The 17659-nt window shown below is 36.4% G+C and overlaps 1 protein-coding gene across 1 annotated transcript in view; it reads left to right on the top strand.

Annotated features, from left to right (window-relative positions):
• The first annotated feature begins 678 nt into the window (after window positions 1-678).
• LOC137401641 (uncharacterized) overlaps window positions 679-17659 on the top strand; it is a 47044-nt gene continuing 30063 nt past the window's right edge. Inside the window, exons 1-6 of the mRNA XM_068088090.1 lie at window positions 679-702; window positions 2206-2413; window positions 9048-9235; window positions 15179-15304; window positions 15397-15540; window positions 15877-15969. Of these exons, the coding sequence (XP_067944191.1) occupies window positions 9056-9235; window positions 15179-15304; window positions 15397-15540; window positions 15877-15969 (543 nt within the window). The 5' untranslated portion in view covers window positions 679-702; window positions 2206-2413; window positions 9048-9055. The remainder of the gene's footprint in view (window positions 703-2205; window positions 2414-9047; window positions 9236-15178; window positions 15305-15396; window positions 15541-15876; window positions 15970-17659) is intronic.

The following is a 17659-nucleotide window of genomic DNA, read 5'->3' as shown; positions in this document are numbered from 1 at the left end:
TTGCCGTAGGCTATGACTCCGAAAACCTTCGATACTTCGCAAGATTTCCATGTTATCAATTCTCGACGTCCTACCACTTTCGAGAACCAGGCTTGGTTAGCCTATGTAGAAGCCATTTTCATTCTACAGACGTTGTAGTTTACAACTAGCATTAAAAATAATAGCTCGATATGAATGAAGTATTATGATGGAAGTCTTTTAGGGGTGGTACGATTGATTACAAGAAGAGTGATATGATATTGTATTTATCTTTCCCACCATTGTTTGCTGTAAGATGCTTCTACTAACCCCGAATCTTGCAGAGGCCCTCACATGGACAGAACAACAACAGTTTCACAACTGCTACTGAACTAAGGACGCATGCATTAGCAGTTGGGAAACTATGATAAGCCAGACTGCAGCTAATTGCATGCCATGTTATTGTTTTCTTGTTTATCAAATGAACGCCGTACTGCTAACACAACATATGGCCTTTTATGTTGTACGGGCCAACAAAAAGTTGCAAAACTCCTTAATGATATGTTACATTGCAGATTAAGCCGCTGTTGTTAATGAAAAACTGAAGCATACCGGGTAATAATGCAGCTAGAAGCACTCACTCTGTGCCACTATCTCGCTGGAACGTAATTCTATAGATAATGCACAGACTTGAAAGGCTTTTAAGGGCATCTCACAGCAGGAGGATAGCTTCTAGTCTACTCTGTAGGTATAGTTCTTTTTCATTCTTTGACGCCGGTGCTCTTTCAATAAGATGGCTATGTGTAGGGGTCTTTTTATTGATTGAGCTTAGCAAGGTTATGAATGCACAGACTAGCCAGTGACTTTTGTCTGTTGTCCTTTATTTAGGTTACAAGCAAGCACCTCTGCTTTTAAAGATGCAGCTAGATGGTTTCATTTCATAGCATTTTTCATGTTTGCGTGTAGTCACTTTGACCAGGTAGGCTAGTTCCTTCTACTATATTTGACAGTTTCTCTTTATTGCATGTACAAGTTGTTAGTTAGGGTGTAGTAATACTTAATTTTGGTATCACCTGATTGTTTCTAACTGCTTACCATTTCTGTTGAAGTCGAGTTGTAGCACATCTAATGATGTTCAAGAAACTTTGTATGAATAATCTAGGAATGCATGTTGGTAATGTAGTGAAAAAAGCAGATCACAAAACATGTTCGATTTGAAAGGCGTTCTAGGGTACAAAGAGCATTGCTTTTCGTATACCATAGGTATACCATATTTGTATGGAAGCAACTACTCGAAGGATTTACTGTGATAAAAAATCAATTAAAGAAAACAATGCTACAATTTGTTACAGTATAACAATACAATTGTAATAATTGCATACCATAATATATATAAATATATATACCTAATCTTTGTCTGATATAAATATATCTGATATAAATATATCTAATATATTTTATATCTTATATATGTTATGATATGTAATTATATTGTGTTTCTTATATAATTATATTTTAATTATTTATTTGAACTATATTATATTAATTATATTGTATGATATATATTATTATTTATTATATATAACACTTCTAGATGGTGCGCTTCATATATACAACCGGCATTTTGCTTGCTGTAATTTTGATGCACCAATTATTATTATTATAGTGCAGCCTTCTGTGCTACTGCAAGCCACGCCATCATCAGCAGATTTTGAATATTACAACTCCGAAGAAATGCAAATCAAGGTTAAATATGATACAAACCCAAACAACCTCATCTCATGCAAAATTAATGATTAAAAAGTGTTAACAGTCAAAGCTACTCATAAAGTTACATAACAACCAATCACATATCTCAGTTCTGTTAGTATTTCGACTTTAATATTTGTATTATGAGGTTCGGATTGAATTCTAACTGCGCAATTGGCGCCTCAACTCCAAAACCTAATACTGTCTTTTTAAAACTGACACGAAAAACTAATTTGTTAGATCAAACATGTTACTGCAGGCTTGGAATAAACGACAGCAGAGTTCCCTGCTGATGGCGCTAAAGCTTATTTGAACAACCCGAATAATGAGCTCAGCCTTCACAAGCAAATATTTTATTAAAGAATTAACAAATCGTCTACTAAATGATATTTGCAAGACCCACGTGAGGCCAGCATCACATCGCAAACTCATCGATTGCAAGTAGCCAAGGCAAAATTTCCAACAATATTTTGTTATCAATATGTTGGCTTATTGTAGTCTTTGTTCCTAAGCTCGTGGTGATACAAAGGAGCGGACAGTATCGCCCTATCCTTTAATGGTCAAGCAATTCAATTGAAGGATAGAGCTATTCCTTAAAGGCAGCATTCATTATATGTATAGAAGTGGAGACGTGAGCAGCGTTCAATAAGACAGTTAGAGCAGCCACTTACACATGCAGTAGCCTAGATATACCCATCGTATTCAGGTAAGTCACCAAAGCTGTGCATTTATTGTCATGGTTAGAGAATGTCTCCCAAGACTCATTTGGCCATTATACATCATAAAACCTTTTAAGTTGACCTGTGTGGTCTCATCTCTCTCCTTCATATAGCTTTTAAGTTGACCTGTGTGGTCTCATCTCTCTCCTTCATATACCTTTTAAGTTGACCTGTGTGGTCTCATCTCTCTCCTTCATATACCTTTGTCTTTAAAGATTCTTTAATGCACAACGTAAAAGCTGCTCTATTCCTTTTTGCAAACGTCCACTTACGTAAGCAGCCATATTGTGATATGCATTTTAGTTTTAATGCACATATTTCTCTTGCTGATTGGGTCATTTAGTTGCTGCAAGGAATTAGTCAGCAAATGCCAGCAATTATTGGTGACCCAAGTAAATGTAGTCTTAAGGTCATGCGTCCTTATCCGCAATGTTATAAGCTAAAAATTTTATTAGGTAGTGTTGCTTATGTGCTCTACCATCTTTCTCATGCACAGTTCTATGCATGCATGGCAAAGTACCTGATATAATTTGCACCACATTTCTCGTACAGTATACTGTATAATTTAATGTACTTGTAAATATGTTTCAAGGGTACAAAAAAGTTAATAAGTGCAGTTTTATGCCAACCATAGAAGCTCATTCGATAAAGTCATACCTAAACTGGGTACTTTGATCATTTTGATATATCCTCTAGAGTTAGTCCTTGAGTTTCTAGTATTTCATATTTATCAGCTAGTAATTTGTTAATGCTTTCAGATATTTATTTGGTTTGTCAAGACTAAAAAGAGAGTAGCAACTATAGCAGCTTTATATATTAATATATCAGTAATATAGCATCTTTATATATGTATATATATATTTCATAGACATCAGTAGTGTGGCACCTGTATATATATATATCATAAACATGGCACCTGTATAATTGTATATCAGCAATATGGCACCTGTAAAATACCTGTATAATACATCAGCAATATAACAGCTGATATCCATAACTGTTGAATAGCTAAAAGTAATTTTGGTGAAAAGTCAAAGCTGAGCCCTATAGTAAAGAGTATGTGCATTAGTAACAGGGGTAATAACTTTAAGTTTATTCTGCCTCATCAGAGATTATTCATCTACTTTCCCTTCTACATATATGTGAAATGATCATAAACCTTATCACTTCTAAACATTCGCAACGAGATATCCGCTTTATGTACATGCATGTTGACACAGAAAGGCTTAATTGAAAAAAAGGGTGCTCATAAATTGGGACATGCTCTCACTAACCCGGGTACCTAATAAGGGTGATATTCCAATAAATTGGGACATGCCCTCACTAACCCTGGTACCTAATAAGGGTGATATTCCAATAAATTGGGACATGCTCTCATTAACCCTGGTACCTAATAAGGATGATATTCCAATAAATTGGGACATGCCCTCACTAACCCTGGTACCTAATAAGGATGATATTCCAATAAATTGGGACATGCTCTCACTAACCCTGGTACCTAATAAGGGTGATATTCCAATAAATTGGGACATGCCCTCACTAACCCTGGTACCTAATAAGGGTGATATTCCAATAAATTGGGACATGCTCTCATTAACCAGGGTACCTAATAAGGGTGATATTCCAATAAACTCACGAGTTGATAAGAATGTACTCTATGAGTTGGAGACTAGTTATCAACAAGTGTGACTGTTGCGAGTCTGCGCTTGTTGACTCGAGCACACGCTCACTCCTGCCGTTTGTTTGTAAATAATATCAAAGTGTATTTGTTATTTGCCATGCTGTAGGTTGTTATTTGTAGCACCTTTAGAGATAGCATGACAGCTGCAGGCTTTCCCTTCTACGTTTTCTGGATTGAAATTGCTGTAACTAGTGTTTACTAAAGTCGATCATTGGTTGCATCATATTTCCTCCACAAACCTACCAGTTTTAATTGTAAAGGGAGGCTTTGTCTTGCTCATGTAACTGAGAGACTGAGAGACATTAATCATTAATCATAAATTCATTACTAAAGCATCGATTAAGGAGACAATTTTAACTCGGGTAGGGAGCATAAAAGAGCTATAGCGTCTCTCCTAGAAGGTTATTTTCTCTGAGGAATATCCTGTTAAGCTTGATATGACTCTAGCAGCGTCATTCTTTCATAGTACTCACAATCTACAATGTTGTTTAGGACTGCACAGTAGCATACTCGTACATTTGCTTAGTCACGTTTTTATTAGTGCTATTTTTAGAATGTTAAAAATCCTCTAAAACAATATGTGAATATAATAAGTCACAGAAACTGGAGCTTTCAGTCGGATGAAAGCTACCTGACTCGTAATCCTAATAAACATATTATTTACACTAAGGTTTAGTATAAAACTATATTAACAGATTACCTTGTTGTAAAAAACAATGATAAAAACAAGCAAGGCAACAAATTTGCAAATACAGGCAATAATTGGTGTTTGACCCACTGTTTGTAGATTGGCAGTTTGGTAACCGTACAGTTTCTAGAGACCGCAGCAATAGTCTTCTTAAGTAGATTTCTTATGAATTTTTTAAAAGTATCGTAACACTTCCATGGACCCGCTAGTCAATATTAACTATTAAAATCAAGCACAGTTCAAGTAATAGTATCCAGATAATTATATCCAGATAACTCAGTGAGTGGGACTAAATCCAGATAATAGTATCCAGATAATAGTATCCAGATAATAGTATCTAGATCATTACATACAGGTAACTTACATGAAGTTATTGGGACTAAACCTATACACAAAAACCCTAAGTAGGTGAAGGTGTTTAGCATAGTTATATAGGCAATTCAAAAACATTAAAAGTTTGGAGGAAGCATCTCATGCTGGTTAGTGACTTCAAGTTAGGGCTCTCCTGGTTTGCCCTACCACTTCCATCATCAGATGTGCATGGCTTTGAGAGACGACTATCATTCTAGAGAAGCTTCCTAACATGTTAGTTGTCATGTTGTTTATAAGACTGCAGCGTTTCAAACCATCTTGATGAGTGTATAGGGCTACTATGCAGTCAAAATGCTCGTCATACATGTTGCATATTTTCAACAGCAACCACTTTCCAACCACCCACAAACTAAGGCTATTTTAGTGATTATTACTGTGGCATTTCAGTGGATTTATTTATATTCCCTTTTAGTGGATTTATATACATTCACAGAGTTCCCATTGAGAGTTTGTAACAAAAATGTCTCACTCAAAGCTACTCTATGCGCATCGAATAATAAGGTTCAAATGTGAAATATCCGAATTGTTTCCTGTGAAAAAAGTTAGGCTATTTCATATCAGGGAACAATTCTTAAGCTCTTTTTACTTTTTTTATGAGTCTGTGAGAGTTAGCTGAATTACTAATACAACTTTGTTTAGTGCACATCGGATCAATATGGTTCTTTGTGGAAACTGAGTCGAAAAACCAGAAGTCTATCAACAAGCCATTCATTAACTCACTGAATTAGTTCTATAGGTCATTGCATCAATTTGTTGACTAACTATTGCTTTGAAGAAACACTGTGGTTGCTAAGCGTGTGAAGGTCCCGCGCTGCGCAACATGACGACTGTCGATGGTTTGGTGGTTTGCTTATCACCTTTTTATTATCACAACAGTCTCGTAATTGCCATCGGATTTTAAGTTATGAATAACGGTCCGGTCGAGTGTTGAATATTTCACAATAGATACTAGCAGTAGAGTTTGTCAGCTTTGTAGAGATTGATATTGTCAGATATGTAGAGATTGACAGAATACTGACCTTAGTGCTGACCTAGTGTCTGCTAGACTGCGACGCAATCTCTGACACCCAATACACATATTTGTCAAACACCAAATTGACGGCAAAACATTCTAGAGATTGTCAATAAGGAATTAACGCTCTGTTCACCTTTAAAAGTCAAGACTTTTTTGACATGTAATGAAAAGTATCATTTTTTTGATGATTACCATTCCCAATAAAAATTACACCTACTTATAAGTCTAAAAATGATAACAATACCACATGGTAACTTTTTCTAAAATCTAAGAAAGACATTTCTACTACTATGAGTATTTCTGCAGAAGCCCACATAGGAAAACATGTTAAAAGAGAGCTATGCGAAGGCTAACTTTGTCAAACCTCTGGGATAAACAATATTCTCTTTTCTCTTGAAATGGACTAAAAAAACAATAAGAACGATTGTGAATAGGGTTAGAATGATGATTTAATATAATACATTTAATTATACATATTCTCAATATTTATTTCTACGGGGACATTCCAGTTTCGCTGATTCATTATAGCCAACCCCTCTGTGCTGTATTGTTATATCCTAATTACTGTTCACTCCATGACTTTCCTTCTATGAGTATTTGCAAGGTAAGTAGCCATACAAGGCCTCATCATATCAAACAATTGAACGCAATTTATTCAGTGAAAACAATAGAAATGCATTAGATCATTTCCTCAAATAAATAGTACCCATAATTCTCTTTACACAGCATGAATGTTGCACTTTAGGAGTAATAATTGTCATCCAATTATAATAGATTAGGATTGAGTGTGCAATCATTCTACTTTGGTTACTCTCTGCTGTCGCTCGTTTAGCACCATTGTAGACAAAATAATTTATACCTCTAGTTAGCCTGCTCTGATCGGTCACATAAATTTACTACTTGTTTGATATCTCGCATGAACTGAAATATAACCAGTGTGCATTAATATAAAATTTTTGCTAGTAAATTTAATACAACTTTACTAGTAACTTAAATTGATATAAACTTTTTACAGTATTACCAACTACAAAAACTCAGGTTTTGTAGTTGGTAGTACTGTGATCTCTCTTGAAAAATTAATTTAAAATTTCTTATTGGCTGATGGTCGAACGTGTTTGTATTTGTATTGCTTAGCAGTACTTGCTTCGACTTCCTTGAAAGGTTTCTTTGTTTGCTTTAGTTTTTAACACTAAAGATAAGTGATAATTTACACTTCATTTAAATCTGTTATAATCCTTTTAATACTTTTATGGTATATTTAAAGAAGTTCTCATGGTAAAGTCAAATCACCAAACTCGGATGAAAATAGCGTATTCGTGTTTACTTAACCCTTATATACTTTAAATAATCCATATGACCCAATAGGGAAGTTGTTAAAACTAGCTTCCATTTGTGATCAGAGACGAGGTGCCAGACAGAACTTTTAGCTTATTAAACACGCTAAAAATGGTTAGATGCTTGATTATCTAGGCTTTCTATCTACATGTACATCTAGGGTTTCCTCTACATCAAGATTCTTACAATGCTTATAAAACAGTTGAAAATATCAACTGGTGTTGAAAGTTTTACTCATATCTTTAGAGTTTAATAGATCGATTGCTTTGATGAGACTTGACTGAATACGAACGCTTTACGAAGATTACAAGAAACATTTGTACCATTGTTAAGCAAGTCTCAAACTCAAAGGCGTAAAAGGTCTTTGAAGTTTAGAGACCTTCATCAATAGTCTCAAGTGCTACGCTGATCATCTTTCATTGACTAGTGTATGTTATGTATGATATGTTATTATATTATGGTATTATACTCGTAGTATCACAGTCTGTCTACGCTGTTTGTATACTGCTGTTACACTGGCACCAGCGGCACCAGTAGTGGCAGCACCACCATACTAGCTACTTTCCTCAACTTACCTGCAGATCGATTAAAGTCATCAGAATTAACTGTTCCCACTGTGCGGATGATGCATATGTAGAAGTTTGAGCTATCGTGAAGTGTTTCAACCGACATGCACATGCTGCTGATTTTTGTAGGCACTTTGTTAAATAATTTATGGATTTTTACGCCTGAGGTCATAGGGCGCACTCGAAACAGCTTGAATTGAAACAGAAATTACTGAAGGGAGAAAGTGTTTAAATTGGAATAGTTTGCGCAGACTTTTCTGGCGCATCATTCGCAAGTCCTGTTGTCATCTTTTGCAAGCAAGAAACATTCTAAAGCTATCATTATGTTTTTTAAATAATGAGGAATGCTCAGTTGGAATCTGAACACCTAATATGTACCCCCAGGGTTGATACTTCCCCAAAAGGCTCATTAGGCTCGGCTCAAAATCACATTTTAGGGGGTGTTTTCAGACCATGGGGCACTGTCAGTGAATTTTCTACTTTAGGGGGGGTTTCCACAGCCAAGCCAGTGCAAGGGCCCATGCCCATTATAGATGGCTGTTATGACTGTGAGTCCCAAATAAAATTTATTAAGTTTTGCTGAATTCTTTCATTGATTGGCCTGATTAGGTGTTCCCCTAGATACATAAGGGATACACATGCTATAGGCCTAGTGGAAATTATTTTTATAGCTTCTGAATCATATTGGATGTTTAGCGGGGTGTGGAACCTGGGCGCCTCTAGAAAACTCCCAGTGTTTAGGGGTGTATTTCAAAATGACCAACCAGGTGATTAGGGGTACAATATCCAAGTGTGAGCCTAGCCAGGTGGGTGTTTCTTTTAGAGTATCCACCCTGGGCATGTACCCTGATCTACCGTAATTACTCATATTGGATCTATTTAACATTTTCTAGTATTGGAAACTTGATACAATTTTAGAAGGCTTTCAGTATATTTTCATTATTGCTATACTATCATGTTTCAGAGGATAATATGGCAGCTGTGATGACTTCCCTTTACCTGTTGGCTCTGGCGTTTCTCCAGTATGCTAGAGTAATAGCAGGGGAGACAATTCTTGTTTTTTACGACACAAATGCGCAACGTTCAGTCTATGGTTTCACAGCAGAGGAGTTTAACGGAAGTGATGTGAATGTCATCTATCAGCAATGTGAGGTAATGAGTTATTTTATAATGTTCACTTTCAAAACAGCTTTTAGCCATGATAGGGTAGGATATAGCTAACTATGAAAAGGAGTATGATATAGCTAACTATGAAGAGGGGTATGATACAGCTAACTATAAAGAATAGTGTGATATAGCTAACTATGAAGAGTAGTGTGATATAGCTAACTATGAAGAGGAGTATGATACAGCTAACTACGAAGAGGAGTATGATACAGCTAACTATGAAGAGGAGTATGATATAGCTAACTATGAAAAAGAGTGTGATATAGCTAACTATGAAGAGGAGTATGATACAGCTAACTATAAAAAGGAGTATGATATAGCTAACTATGAAGAAGAGTATGATATAGCTAACTATGAAGAGGAGAATGATATAGCTAACTATGATGAAGAGTGATATAGCTAACTATGAAGAAGAGTGATATAGCTAACTATGAGGAGGAGTATGATATAGCTAACTATGAAGAGTAGTATGATATAGCTAACTATGAAAAGGAGTATGATATAGCTAACTATGAAGAAGAATATGATATAGCTAACTATGAAGAAGAGTATGATATAGCTAACTATGAAGAGGAGTATGATATAGCTAACTATGAAGAAGAGTGATATAGCTAATTATAAAGAAGAGTGATATAGCTAACTATGAAGAAGAGTATGATATAGCTAACTATAAAGGAGAGCGATATAGCTAACTATGAAGAAGAGTGATATAGCTAACTAGGAAGAGGAGTATGATATAGCTAACTATGAAGAAGAGTATGATATAGCTAACTATAAAGAAGAGTGATATAGCTAACTATGAAGAAGAGTGATATAGCTAACTATGAAGAGGAGTGTGATATAGCTAACTATGAAGAAGAGGGATATAGCTAACTACATGTATGAAGAGGAATGTGATACAGCTAACTATGAAGAGGAGTATTCGGAAGTATATGAAGATGCTACAAATGAACGGTCGGTCACGGCTCTTATTACAGTAAAGATTGTTGCCTTTGTGTACTTTCTGAAAAGTCAAATTTATATATAAAATGAATATGTGACAGAAACACTTTGAAATTTGCAGGGTTCACCTATAGATTTATGCAAACAAGTATATGCTGAGCATTTATGAATCTTTATATTCGCCTTTTATTTACGTTATAAAGACAAGTGATGCGCTCAGAGAGAAACTATTCATTCCCTGTCTAGAATCTAGTGTTTACTTAAAGACAAACAGGTCTGTGACCGTTTAAGCTCTCATATGGCTCTATGAGACGGAGACTTCAATATGACAATGTATGCCTGGGAGAAGGCAGGGTGCGTGCTGAGAAAGAGCAATCTTCAGCAATTACTCCAGAAATTGCCATTCTTACCTGCATGTCAATTGTTCAAGCACGATTATTGCTAATGAATGTATTTATATGACTGCAGACAGTAGCAGCTGTGAGTTTAGGTTGATTACCAAATAGATGATTAGCAGCATCTAGTATAACTGAGACTCAAACATTTATGATTTCTGAACCATTTTTAGCTATCTTTGCAGGCTTGTACTTTTGCTAACTGGCTAGTATACAGAGTTTATACTCCTAGCTATTGACCAGTGTACAGAGCTTGTACTCCTAATTACTGACTAGTGTGCAGAGCTTGTACTCCTGACTAGTGAACAGAGCTTGTACTCCTAATTACTGACTAGTGTACATAGATTGTAATCCTAGTTACTGACTGGTGTAGAGAAGTTGTACTACTAACTAGTATGTAAGACTTAGATACTCCCTGAAATGACTGAGGCTACCTGCATATACAGTACCCATACTGTAAAACCTTTATTTGAACGCCACCTTTATTTGAACGCCACCTTTATTTGAATGCTACCTCTAATAGAACACCACTACAGGAAAAGGATTGATAAAGAGAGTGCCACCCATTAATTTGACGCTACCTTTACTTGACAACCACTTTGGCATTCTTTGATCTTTACGAACCCATAATAGAAAGTGATCCATAATAGAAAGTGATCAGTAAGAAAGTGGCATAAACAAATTAACATTTTAAAATAAATATTAATATTTTAAAAACAAAAATATTAGCATCGTTTGTTCGGTCAGTTGCAATCTGATTGTTGCCTTCATTTGAAACCATTTCATATTCTTCTGGCTGTTCAATACCTTCCATAATGTGTTCTGACTTCAACACGTCTTTCTGCACAGTTGAGCTAGTCAATATCAATGTCCAAATAATTTTTAGCAGACAGAAACTTTTACTTGATGCCATTTTTAATAGAAACTTCTAGCGTAAATAAAGAGAAACCACCTGTAATAAAAGTAGCCACAAAATGTTAACCTCAAAATTCGTAATAGTACATTGTCCATCGTAAATGTTAAAACATTTTTCACAAACTTCCAAGTATCATGACCGCATTAAAAAAGGAACTACTATTAGCCTGAAACAGTTAATGATTATTTCTGTGTTAATGCAATCAAAGTTTCCTACGAAAAAGCTTATAGACTTGGAGTTGGAAAACTGACTTCGAAACAAACAGAAACAACAAACGAATTCTTTGTTCTTGAAGTAATCGAGCCATTAATAGTACGGTTTTGTAAAAACTTTTTTACTGATCCCTTGCCATTATGGGTTCCCTTGCCATTATGGGTTCGTAAAAATTAATAATGTCAAATAGCGGCGGTAAATTAGAAGTGGCGTTCAAATAGAAATAGTGTTCGATTAGAGCGTGATGTTGTAATTTTCAACCCTTTCCCAATAGTGGCGCTCAAATACAGGTTTTACGGTAATAGTAGCTCATTGTTTAACTCGGTCCGATACTTTAACGTATATGAAAAATGGTTTAGCAAAAATACTGAGGCCTACAGCATTGTTGTTGCTCTCCGAAGGAGAGCGCGAAATACATGTTTAGGCAGCATTTGCATCGCTTCGCCTGTTTTTCGTTCGGAGTTTACCTTCCCAAGATTTTGACGAGCTAGTCAAAAATACAGCACCATTTGTTATTTGTACGTAACTTCTAATCACAGGCTACTATAAGAGAAGGGTTGAAAAATACAGCGCCATTAAATAGAGGTTTTACAGTATGTACAGTATAGTTACATACTGTATAGTTATGTACAGTATAATTATCTTCAGAATAGTTACTACAAACTTTCAAACACACTTTGCAAAGGTTTGTTATAGCCTTCATGAATGACAGCCTAGTTTATTGTATGTAAGCATTGATAATGAAATAATTTTGAGAATCCGAAGTTGCTTGGAATAGCCCCGTCTTTGCAACAGTCATTTTATTGTAGCGATGTATAGTTTATCCTGTAATCGTTTGTTTGCACAGCAATAAACTTGTTCTGAATTCCATTAACAGCTGTATTAGGTACCAATATAATAGTTCCAATTTATAGAATTTAAGACTACTGTGCCCATGTATGTTATTACACGTTAGCCTTTGTAGTAGATGAACTAATTCAAAGTGACTGCATTCAGTGTATATTTATATTAATAAATTCCACTTTGTCATTATGTGTGTCTGTCTGTCAGTCTGCGTGAACGCATGTGTTTCTACATTTTTGTGTTTCATCTAAACTTCACACTCAGATGGTCCGTGCCTTTCATCAGGTGCTAAAATATTTGGTTTCCAAACTCTGTTTTGTCCCGGAGAACCAGCCTCTTAAATGTCTACCTGCGTACTATCTACCTGCGTACTATCTACTTGCCTAATATGTACCTGTGTACTATCTACTTGCCTAATATGTACCTGCGTAATATGTACCTGCATAGTATCTACCTGCATACTTTCTACCTGCATACTATCTACCTGCGTACTATCGAAAATGAAAGAAATTGCGGGCATTGTTGAGCTTCCAGCTAGTTTCAAATAAACAGCTCGATCAGCTGCTCCAAGCACCTGCTATCTGCTGGTTTCTATACATGCATCCACACAGCAGGCATCTGTTCATACTTCCATTGCTTAGTGTTCAGAGTTTTTCGTAAACATTTAGTTTATTTGTTATTGCCATTATGCAGTCCCCCATTATGCTCACAAAAATATAACAGGTTTTTTGTAATCCTTCATTTCGTGTCAAGTTATCCAAAATATCCTTGCTCCCATAACCATCAAGTGCGCTCACACGCTTGAATTTGTAAAGAAATAGCCAGCTCTTGAACTGCTCATGGTACCTGTCAATGTGTGTCAATGAGCCGCTTATGTACCTACGCTTTTTCTCATGTTTGTGTGCCAGCTGAGTCAATTTTCTTCACTACAGGAAACCAGCGGACGTAATGCGAGGCGCGTGCTCAAAAATCAATGCCTTATCAATTGGAGTCACGCAAGATATTAAAATTCACAAATATGATGTAATTGTTCTTGAAACTGCTAGCGTAAGATCAAACATGGCACTGACTGGCTTGGAGAGCAGTTTTCTACAACTGGTCCGATATTTCAAAGGAAATTTGGTAGGAAATTATCTGAACACTTGTTTACGTTAGGTTTTTCTTTGCTGCTTTTTATAACAGACGAATCGATACTGGAGTTGACTTACCGAGGATTCTGGGTAACAGATGATTGTCAATACTTGACTCTGTTTTAAGAAAATTAATCAATGAAATTTAATAACAGTCCAATTGATTAAAATCTATCACGACATAATATGAAAATTACACAAATAGTCAGCTCAGTTGTGAGGCATAAAACAAGCGTACACGCTTGCATCCCAACCAGGTTGGGATGCAAGGGATGCTGATATTAGCTAGTCTTGTCTTATGTGGCTGATGTACACATTGATTCTGCTCTACACCAAATTTCAACTCTGATTTATGTAACTTGCAAGACTAGAGATCTTAGTTACTTGACAAATGAATAGACTAGATGTCATTGATTCATTATAAGTCCCTTGATAACACGCTGAATATTCAGTCATTGGCAGGCAGGTGTAACGCTGCGCAACCCGGAAACTCCGGACACTGCCTGCAGTTGTCCCTTTTATGTACCCAGTCTTCATCTGTTTACATGCAATTTGAGTTCAACTTAGAAAGGCTTTAGCTTTTACTACAGGGTAGATTCTGTTTCTTGTTCTCCAGCCTAGTGTTCACACTCAGAATAAATGGACCATGGATCTCATGGATCTCATGGATCTCTATTCAAAGAGTCTTTGTTTGCAACATTTAAATTTTGTCTTGAGTTAAAATTTAGTTTCTTGCCTCAATATTTGTTAGTTAACATAAGTTTGTGGCTTCAAGCAATCCCTGAATTTAGCTATAAAAACCCAATCCGATTAGCTATTTTTTAACAGTTAAGGCAGCTCAGCTGTGTCCTCTCAACTGTGTCATCTCAACTATACTCTCAACTATACCTCTAGCATCATCACATGATTACAGTAAAGTTTAGCTTTAAACTAGTAATTACTATGTTTTCATGCTTTGAAGGTTTCCTTCAAATAAATCATTCGTTTGAAGATATAATTGCGTGCAGGTTTCCATACTATTAGAGAAAATTGTATATAACAGATTTTCATTAATTCTAATTTACTCTCGCACTGAAATACAACTAAGTTTATGAACTAATAAACTGTCAAGTGCATCTTACATAATCGTTAGCTTTAGTAAGTTGATATTAATGCTGCTTTATAACACCAATGGTTATTGTTTAGATTATTTATATTCAAAGAAAATGAAAATTTATATTATAAGAATGGCTGAGATAAAGATTACAAGATTCGGTCTATAATACTAATGTATCTCTTTCCTAGTAGTTAAATTATACAAATATCATCCTTTTTGTTTGTTCCAGGACCTTTCCCAGTATTTGTTCATTGAAAAATCATCCTTGTAGGTACACCATCACTAAAATGGTCAAGTTTTTGGAGTATGCATTTCTACGCATCAATAGACCAATCTAAATGCAAAGTCTCTGTGTTTTTTATGAATTTTTACGCTAAGCTATTTTGCTTACAGAATAGCTCGACTTTAATGCAAACATTCTCTTCCCTCCACCTCACAAGAAAAGATAAGGAGTTGGACAGAACAATAGTTGTGGGCTCTTGCGCTGAAGATGGAATAACTCCACTCTGCATTCCACAAGTAATTATGTTCTACGGGCAGCTGGAAAAAACTTTGTTCCATATTCTATTTGAGTGATTAAATTTTGTGCTTATTATCTATATTATTTGCAGGTAATTTGCAACAGCCAGTCAACAATAGAGTTAGAGCACATTATCAACCTGCAGCAAACAATACCCTCAGTCTATCCTTCTTTAAGAGAACTTTTGCTCAGCATGAATACCAGCAATATTATCATGATTTATGATGCAAACCAGGTAATACAGCTGTCCTATAAGGCCGTTGCTCATTTCCGAGTCCTTTTAGCTTGCACTCTCTTGGTTCTGGTTTTGGGTCTAATTGACTTTGTTTGTGTTGACACCACAGGGTGATACACAAGGCCAAGTGTGAAGGGCTGATTTTAGCTGTTGATCTTAAGCTTTACTCATATGATTAGATTTGACCTGGTAATAGTGGCTATTATCAGCAATTCTAGCATAGTAACCCGCAATACCATACATTAACATCAAACGTCGTACTGGTAAAATATAACAAAAGTACGAATGGTTTGTGGTAGTCTCCTTGGTAAATAGTTCCTCTGTTTTTTTTAACAGAAAACGACTCAGCTTGTTGAAATGCTGACTTCAGCTGGTCTCTCAGTAACTTTACGTACTGATTCTGAAATGGTTTCCATTGGATGGTCTCAGGTGAGAGTCTGCCTGTTTTGCATTGTACAACGGTGCTTATACTGCCTACCACTTACCACTTGTCCTTATAGCCTCAGAGAGACCTGCAAGCTGTTAGGTTACCCTAGGACCCTTATGTATTCGCGTCATCTAACTTTCGCATTTTCGCAGAGTCATCCTCTCGCGAATATTTCCTGAGCGACACTAAACTATCATAACGAACGAGCGAAAACGCGAAATTAAATAGCTTTGTTCATTGATATCCACAATAAAATCGTCATATTAGAAATGCAGGTGATTTTCGTGTGTGGTTGGCTCATTTCCGGTAAACTCGTGATAGCTAATCACAGGTGTCCTCTAGCGGGATATTGCCGAGGCCGGGCCGTAGTCTACACACACAAAAAAACAACAACGACAAACAACAACTGTTGTTTTTTGTGTGTAGACTCCGGCCCGGTTTCGGCAATATCCTGCTAGAGGACACTTGCGTAGCTAATACACCGAATGACCAGCGTGACAAAGCAAATTAAGATAACGAGCTTTTTTTTGGAAAAGCCAAGACAAATGAAGAAGATGACGATATCAGTTTAATCACCGAATTTGTAACTGATGAGGATGAAAGTCTGGTAGGCGAAGTCATAAAATTGAATAATAATTATTGTAGTGATGAATTTTATTACCAACCAAAAACAATAACAGCCCTCACCAGGTCCAACCATGTTATACAGTTCTGGTTGTGAAGTTGGTTGTTATCTATTTTCTTCTTGGGACTTGAGTGTGAAAAACATGTGAAAGTCACTGCAGGAGGGACCTAGACGTCATAGATAGTCCAAGAAACAAATGGCAGCAAGCGATCAAATTGAATTACTGATCTCATACACACATTTCTACCTGTGGTTTACAAATACAAACTAGTCCCAAATTGGAGATGTTTTTCTTACTAGCGAGCTGGATCTGAGGAATCTAATCTGTTTGTTCAACTGCATTTATTTTCACATCACTATATTTCCGCACTCATCAGAGCCGCGAAATTAAGTTGCAGCAAAATTTTACTCTGTGTGCTATTCACGAAACTAAATACTAGCGAAATAAATGTGTTCTAGGGTATGCCAGTATTGTATTGTAAAACAGGTGTGTTTCAGTTCCACCTCCGGGTAATAGTTTTACAATAATCAGCTTGCTTTAGATAAACTTTGAATGAATTTGCCTTTTGCATCGCATGACGGTGTTATGCATGAGTATCAAGTCATGGGTCTCTAGTCACGGGTCTCAAGTCATGGATCTCAAGTCACGGGTCTCGAGTGATGAGTCTCAAATCAGGAGTCTCGAGTTATGGGCCTCAAGTCACGGGTCTCAAGTCATGGGTCTCATGTAATAGGTCTCAGGTTACGGGTCTCTAGTTACAGGTCTCAAGTCAATTGGTCTTAAGTCATGGGTCTCTAGCCACGGGTCTCAAGTCATGAGTTTCAAGTCATCGGTCTCTAGTCACAGGTCTCAAGTCATGGGTCTCAAGTCACGGATCCCAAGTCATGGGTCTCAAGTGATGAGTTTCCAATCAGGAGTCTCGAGTTATGGGTCTCAACTCACGGGTTTCAAGTCATGGGTTTCAAGTCACGGGTCTCAAGTCATGGGTCTCAAATCACGGGTCTCAAGTCACGGGTCTCAAGTCATGGGTCTCAAGTCATGGGTCTCAAGTCATGAATCTAAAGTC

This window comes from Watersipora subatra, chromosome 8 (assembly GCF_963576615.1).
Source record: "Watersipora subatra chromosome 8, tzWatSuba1.1, whole genome shotgun sequence".
Taxonomy (NCBI): Eukaryota; Metazoa; Bryozoa; class Gymnolaemata; order Cheilostomatida; family Watersiporidae; genus Watersipora; species Watersipora subatra.
Note: the sequence above shows the minus strand (reverse complement) of the source record. Positions and strands in the feature narration are given on the sequence as shown.